Below are 7450 nucleotides of genomic sequence, written 5' to 3'. Positions count from 1 at the left end.
GGCGCTCCCTCAGCCGGCTCAGTACGTCCGCACCTTCACCTCCTTCGTCTCGGTCACCACCTTGCCGTCCACCACCCTCTGCGCGGTCCTCTGCGTGGTGGAGGTGGTCTCCTTCTCCAGGGCGTCCTGCAGGCTGCGGGGGGGGGGGGGGGCGGCTGAGGGTGCTGGGGGGGGGGGGGGCCCAGGGTGTCCCCTTCCCCATCCGGCTCCCGTCGGATGTGTGTGTGTGTCATCCCCCCCCCCCCCCTTCCCAGTGTCACCCCGAGGAACCGAGACGTGACGGAGCTGGAGCGTCCTGGAGGATGGAGCTGGGGCACCCCAGCACCCGGGGCTCAGCCCCGCTGGATGCCACCGCTGCCCCCTCGCTGTCCCCAGAACGTCGTGGGTGACGGGACCTGGGACGTCCCGTCACCCGGGGCTCAGCCCCGCTGGATGCCACCACTGTCCCCTCGCCATCCCAAGACCATCCTCAAGGATGGAGCTGGGACATCCCAGCACCCGGGGCTCAGCCCTGCTGGATGCCACCACTGTCCCCTCGCCATCCCAAGACCATCCTCAAGGATGGGACCTGGGGCACCCCAGCACCCGGGGCTCATCCCCGCTGGATGCCACTGCTGTCCCCTCGCCATCCCAAGACCATCCTCAAGGATGGAGCTGGGACATCCCAGCACCCGGGGCTCAGCCCTGCTGGATGCCACCGCTGTCCCCTCGCCATCCCAAGACCATCCTCAAGGATGGAGCTGGGACATCCCAGCACCTGGGGCTCAGCCCCACTGGATGCCACCGCCGTCCCCTCGCCATCCCAAGGCCACCCTGAAGGATGGGACCTGGGGCACCCCAGCACCCGGGGCTCAGCCCCGCTGGATGCCACCGCCGTCCCCTTCCCACCCCAAGCCCACCCTTCCTGACGGATCCGGGACATCCCACCCCTGGTGTCACACCCCTGCCGGACGCCCCCACCGCCCCCCACCCCGTCCCCCCCTACCTGAACTCCTCTCCTCCCTCCAGCAGCTGCCGGTAGGTCGTGATCTCGGCCTCCAGCTTGCCCTTGACGTTGAGGAGCGCCTGGTACTCCTCGGCCTGACGCTGCAGCTCGTTGCGCACCTGCAGCAGCTCCGCCTCGGCCCGCAGGATCAGGCCGTTGAGCTGCTCCATCTGCATGGCGTAGCGGTTCTCCACCTCCATCAGGTTGGCCTCCAAGCCGGCTTTCTGCAGAGCGTCACGCCGAGGGTCAGCTCGCCACCGAGGGCGGCTGGGTGGCCCCGTGGGGCTGGATGTCGTGGGGGGGGGGGGTGGGGGGGTGGATCTTGGGGGGGGGCACCTGGTTGCGGAGGGACTCCAGGTCGATCTCCAGGGTCTGGACGGAGCGACGGAGGTCCACCACGGTGCTGCGGGCTGCGTCGACGTCCTTGCTGCTCTGCGTGATCTCGATGGTGCTCTCGGTGATCTGGGGGACACGCACGTGTGGTTTGGGGGTCAGCGCCTTGGCCCGGCCCACCACGGCCACCCCAACCCACGGAGGGGGTGCGGGGGGGTGAAACCACCCCAGGAAGAGCCACCCCAAGGACCGGGGTCCCACATGGGACAGGGGTCACCCCAGGAATGTCCCTGATGTTGGAGCAGGACCCCCTTGGAGAAGGTGCCCACTGGGGCTCGGGGTCCCCTACGGGACAGAGGTCACCCCAAGAGCGTCCCCGATGTTGGGCCAGGACCCCATCGGGTCAAGTCCCTCTTGTGGGGTGCCTTTGGGGAACACCCCTATGTCAGACTGGGGGGCCCCAGGGGAACGCCCCCCCCCAGATCAGGGTTCCCCCTTGTGTCAGGACCCCCAGATGACCACCCCATTGAGCTGGGGGCTGCTCCCCCCCCTTGGCTTGACGTCCCCCAGGGAAGTCACCCCCATGGAGGATCACCCCAGTTGCCTGGGGACCACCGGGGTCCCCCGGGGTGCAGGTTTGGCTGTGTGGGGGGGTGTGTGGACCCACCTGCTGCCCCCATTGCTTCTCCAGGTCCTCCAGGTTCTTCTGGGCCAGGGTGTCGTACTGCGCCCGGATCTCCGCCATGATCTTGCCCAGGTCCTGCGACTTGGGCGCGTCCACCTCCACCGTCAACGCCGAGTCGGAGACCTGGGCCTGGAGGCTCTTCACCTCCTGGGGGGCAGCGAGGGGCTGGCGTCAGCATGGGGTCCCCACCAGCCCCGGATCTGCCCCCCTGCCCCCCCCCCCCCCCCGGCTTCATCCCTACCTCCTCGTGGTTCTTCTTCATGAAGATGAGCTCCTCCTTGAGGGACTCGATCTCCCCCTCCAGCTGCAGCCGGGCCATGTTGGTGTCATCGACGACCTTGCGCAGCCCCGTGATGTCGTTCTCCACCGAGAGGCGGATGGCCAGCTCCGCCTCGTACCTGGGGACACGGCGTTGAGTGGCTCCAGCCCCGGCTATGTCCCCGTCCCTGTCCCCATCCTTGTCTCCGTCCCTGTCCCCGTCCCCTCCCCATCCCTGTCCTCATCCTCGTCTCTAACCCCATCTGTGTTCTTACCCCTGCCCCATCCCCATCCCCATCCTCGTCCTCATCATCTCCATCTCCACCATCTCCATCTCCAGCCCCATCCAATCCCATCCCATCCCCATCCTCATCCCCAGCCATGTCCCCGTCCCCATCCTTGTTCCCGTCCCCGTCCCCATCCTCTGTCCCTGTTCCCGCTCCCGTTTCCATCCTTGTCCTTGTCCCATCCCCATTTCCGTCCCCGTCCCCGTCCCCCGTCCCCGTCCCTGTCTCCATTCCTGTCCTTTCTCCATCCTCATCCTCATCCCCATCCCCATCCCCATCCCCGTTCCCAACCCTACCCCATCCCCATTCTCACCCCCATTCCCACCCACGCCCCCATTCCCATTCCCACCCCCGCTGCCATCCCCACGACCCTTCCCATCCCCGTTCCCACCCCCATCCCTGTCCCCGTTCCCACCCCACCCCTCTTCCCCGTCCCCCTTCCCCACCCCCGTTCCCGTCCCCCCCCCCGTCCCTCACTTGACCCTGAAGTCGTCGGCCGCCAGCCGGGCGTTGTCGATCTGCAGCACCGTGCGGGCGTTCTCCACCGTCGCCTCGAAGATCTGGGGGGACGGGGACGGGGATGGGGACGGGGACACGGACACGGCACCGTCACTGGGGCGCAGGACACACACCCCTCCCCCCCCGCTGCCACCTGCCCGCGCCGCCGCCGGCGCTGCCACCCACGTCACCCAGGCTGGTGCCACCCTGGCAGCTGCCCGCGCTCCGCGGGGGGAGGACGAGGGGGACCTCGCCCCGGAAGAGCGCGATAAACGGGGGTGGGGACGGGGTTCACCTGGGGGGACCCAGGCACCCGGGTGGGCTTGGCTGGGCCCTGGGTGACCCTTGAGCCTGGCCGAGAGCGTGGTGCTGGGGGGGGGGGGACCGTGGGGCTCGTCTGCCTAACGAAGGCTGCGTTGGGCCCCCTCCGACACCGCCTTGCCCCGTGCCCTTGGTCATGTCCCTTCGTGCCCCGCCCCAGCGAAGCCCCCCGGAGACGTCCAGCCCCAGATAGGCGACGTCCCTGACCTTGGGGTGCAAAGTTCACCCAGCCCCACCACCCGCAGGGTTAATGCTTAACCCCACGGTGCCGCCAGCCTTGGGGACACCAACGCCAGCTCGGCCACCCCCCCCCCCCCCCCACGGGGACCCCACCTTGTCCCGCAGCTCCTCGATGACCTCCCAGTAGTGGCCCCAGTCCCGGGCGCTGGGACCTTTCTTGGCCATGAAATCCCGGATCTGGACCTCCAACCGCCGGTTCTCCTGCTCCAAGCTCCGGACCTTCTCCAAGTAGGTGGCCAAGCGGTCGTTGAGGTCCTGCATCGTCTCCTTCTCGTTGGCCGCCATGCCAGAACCCGTAAACAACATGCTGCCCCCCAACCCAGCCCCATAGCCGGCCCCATAGCCGGCCCCGTAGCCGGACCCATAACCACCCCCAGAGCTGGTCAAGCTGGTGGTGCGGGTGATGGAGATGCGGGAGCCTGAGCCCCCCGCCCCGGCGTAGACGCTGGCCGCGCTGCTCAGAGGGGCGAAGCGGCGGCCGGAGCCGATGCCGGGGATGGCACCGGGGCGGTGGGAGCTGGAGTAGACGCTGCTGCGGGAGTAGCTCATGGTGACGGTGACGGTGGAGGCACGGGAACGGCGTTGGAGCTGGACGGACGGGAGGACGGGGCGCGATTTATAGCCGGGAGAGGCGGGGAGGGCGGCCCCCCGGCACCTCCCCACGGCCCCGCTCCGGGCCCCTGCGCGCCCGGGAAGGTGGGGCTGGATCCAGCCCAGGGCTTTTGTTCCTGTGGGGTGCAGGGCAGAAGGATGGGGGTCAGCCCCATAACCTGTGGGGTGCAGGGTGGAGGGACGGGGGTCTGCCCCACACACCCGTGGGGTCCCAGGGTGGGGGAATGGGGGTCTGCCCCATAACCTGTGGGGTGCAAGGCAGAAGAACAGGGCTCGGCCCCGTAACCCGTGGGGCCCTGGGGCATAGTGACGGGCCTCGGCCCCATAACTTGTGGGGTGCAGGGCAGAAGGATGGGGCTCAGCCCCATAACCTGTGGGGCCCCGGGACAGAGGGACAGGGCTCAGCCCCACACGTTTTGGGTGACCCTACGGCTCCAGCTCTCCCCACCGTTGCACACCAGCCCCACATCACCCCACTGACACCCCCTCCCCCCATAGTGACCCCCACCCCTGGGGGCGGTGGGACCCCCCCCCCCCCCCCCGTTCCTGGGGTTCGCAGGCGGGGCTGGCTGTGCCGGAGACCCCGGGACCGGGGCGGGGGGGGTCGGTGCGTGTCCCCCGTGGGGACAGTCCCGGCGCGGCTCGGAGGGGCTCGTCCTGCCCAACCGGCTCCAGGAATCCTGCCTGGCCTCTTCCCCCCACTCCACGAGATGGGGGGGGGACACCCAGGCTTCTCCCCCCCCCCCCCCCAGCTGCAATCCCCTGGGGCAGCCAGCCCCGCTCCCCTGCACCCCAAAACAAGGGACACCCCCACCAGGGCGTCTCCCCCACCCCCCCCACCCCGGGCTCAGCCCCTCTCCCGGGTTCATTCCCCGCCCACGCGGGACCCCCAGCCCCCCCCCGGCCGGGCCTTTATCGCCCCCCGGGGCTGATTCACGGTGGCTCCGGAGCATCCCGGGGGGGTGGGGGTGGGGGGGCGGGGGGGGCGGCACGGAGGTGCATTCCAGCGTTATCTGCAGAGCCTCGGCCCCGGGTGCTGGAGGGGCCTGGAGCCCCCCGGGGGTGTGGGGCGTGGGGCAGGGCACGTCCCCACTCAACGGGGTCGAAGAAGGCAGCGATGTCCTTTGCCGGGGGGTGGGGGGTGGGGGGGGTGTCCTGGGGGTGCTGCGGGTGGGAGTGGGCCACCCCCGCTGCAGGCGTGAGAGCACGCAGCTTTGCACGGGTACGCTCTTGGCAGGAGCGTGCACCTTCGCACGAGCACACGCATTCGCGGGAACATGCATCTTGCACGAGGACGCACCTCCGTATGAGGAGGCAACCTTTGCACGGGTGCACGCTTTGCCGGCACACGCGCTTCTGCACGAGTACGCGCTTTGCAGGGGCGTGCACCTTTGCACGAGCACGTACCTGTGCACGAGCATGCGCCTTTGCCTGAGAATGCACCTTGCACGAGTGCACGCTTTGCAAGAACACGCACCTTTGCACAAGCACGCGCCCTTGCGGGAACACACACACACCTTTGCGTGAACGCGCGCCTTGCACGAGCACGCACCGTTGCAAAACCGCTCCCCGTTGCACGACCGTGCACTTTCGAACAGGCGCCCGTCCGCAGGCACCGTCGCCTTGCACGAGCGCCCGCCTTTGCACAACCAAATCCTTTCGCGGAACCCCTCGCCGTGCACAGCCCCGCACCTCCGCACGCGCGTTTGCACGGCCCCCAGGGCGGCGGGGGGGGGACACAGGGACGCGCGGGTGGCGTGGGCTCCCTGCAGCCTCCTGGCCCCGTCCCACCCGGGGATTCCCGGCCCTGCCTGTGTTTGCTCTGGCCGGGCCATAAAGGGGTGAGTCAGGGCAGGGGGGGCTGTGCCCGGCCCTTGGCCCTTCCCGTGGGCTGTTTTGGGGGGCCCCATCCCGGCATCGCCCCGCTGGGCCCCGGTGCCGCCGCCCAGCCCAACTCCGTCCTTTTTCCCCGAGAAATTTGGGTCGAGAGCGTCCCGGCGCCGTCTCTGTCCCCCTCTCCTGTGCCTCCGTCCCCTTGGTCACCCCTGCTCTGCCCCAGCACCATTCCTGCCCCATTTTTCCCCATTCCTGCCCCATTTTGCCCCATTCCTGCCCTATTTCTGCCCCATTCCTGCCCCATTTCGTCCCATCTTGCCCCATTTCGTCCCGTCTTGCCCCATTTCTGCCCCATTCCAGCCCCATTTCACCCCATTTTGCCCCATTCCTGCCTGATTCCTGCCCCATTTTGCCCCATTTTGCCCCATTTCTGCCCCGTTTCCGCCCCATAGCCGGTTCGGCCCCACGCCGCCGCCAGCCGAGGGGTTTGTTCCTCTGCCAAACCTGCGCCATTTCGGTGTCCTTTGAGGGTGCCGGCGGTGGCACCGCGCCGGCAGGAGAAGGAGGAGGAGGAGAAGGGACGAGGAAATGGAGGCGCTGGAGCAGCCCCGGCAGGGGCTGAGCCGGGGGTCCCCGAGGTGTCTGACCCACCCTGGGGTCACAGGGGGACCCACCCGGGGGTCCCCGTGGTATCTGACCCCAGGGTTGCAGTGGGGTCCCACCCCGGGGTCCCTGTGGTGTCTGGTGACAGGGGTCCCACCCTGGGGTCCCAGAGGTGCCCCTCCCCCCCCCGGGGTCCCGGCAGTGTCTGACCCCGCAGTGCCGGCAGCGTTTGGCCCCGGGGCTGCCCTGAGACCCCCCGATCGTCCCTGCCCCCCCCATCGCCGCCGCCTTGGGGCGATGCTCCACACCGGGGCTGGATGTAGCCCGCGGCAGGGGGGTGCTCATGGGGCTCCCCAAGACCCCCCACCTCTCCGCTCCTCTTTGGGGGACCCCCATGGAGACAGGGGGACCCCCTGACCCCGCTGCTGGCGCAGGGGGGGTGTCGGGGGCCGTTCCCCACCCCAGCCCCTTATCAGGCGCATTCCTCCCGTGCCGGGTGGGTGATGGAGGAGCTGGGAGCAAACACGTCCTGTCCCGTCCCCCGCCGCGTCCCCCCCGCATCCCCCTGCGCCCCCCCCCCCCCCGGCCCCGGCCCCAAAGGCCACCAGAGCTCCTGATGGGGTCATAAACCCCAGATGAAAGACCTGTGGCTGATAAGGCTCTGCCACGCCCCCCCCCCCCCACTCCCCAGCCCCCCCCCAGCGCTTCGGGGGCTGGATCCAGGGGCCCTCCCAAGCCGTGCTCAGCACCCCGAGGGATGCTGGATGCGACCCCGGCCAAGCCCCGAGCCAC

General features: G+C 69.5%; 1 protein-coding gene across 1 annotated transcript; it reads right to left on the bottom strand.

Annotated features, from left to right (window-relative positions):
- Window positions 1-4175, bottom strand: LOC143171486 (keratin, type I cytoskeletal 18-like). Its single transcript, XM_076360496.1, has 7 exons — window positions 3701-4175; window positions 3026-3108; window positions 2245-2401; window positions 1986-2150; window positions 1322-1447; window positions 986-1209; window positions 1-133 (listed from the first exon to the last, which is right to left on the bottom strand). The coding sequence occupies exons 1-7, from the start codon at window positions 4154-4156 to the stop codon at window positions 19-21; spliced, it is 1326 nt and encodes a 441-aa protein (XP_076216611.1). The 5' UTR covers window positions 4157-4175; the 3' UTR covers window positions 1-18.
- Between the last annotated feature and the right edge of the window lie 3275 nt (window positions 4176-7450).

Source organism: Aptenodytes patagonicus, chromosome 27 (assembly GCF_965638725.1).
Source record: "Aptenodytes patagonicus chromosome 27, bAptPat1.pri.cur, whole genome shotgun sequence".
Lineage (NCBI taxonomy): Eukaryota > Metazoa > Chordata > Aves > Sphenisciformes > Spheniscidae > Aptenodytes > Aptenodytes patagonicus.
Note: the sequence above shows the minus strand (reverse complement) of the source record. Positions and strands in the feature narration are given on the sequence as shown.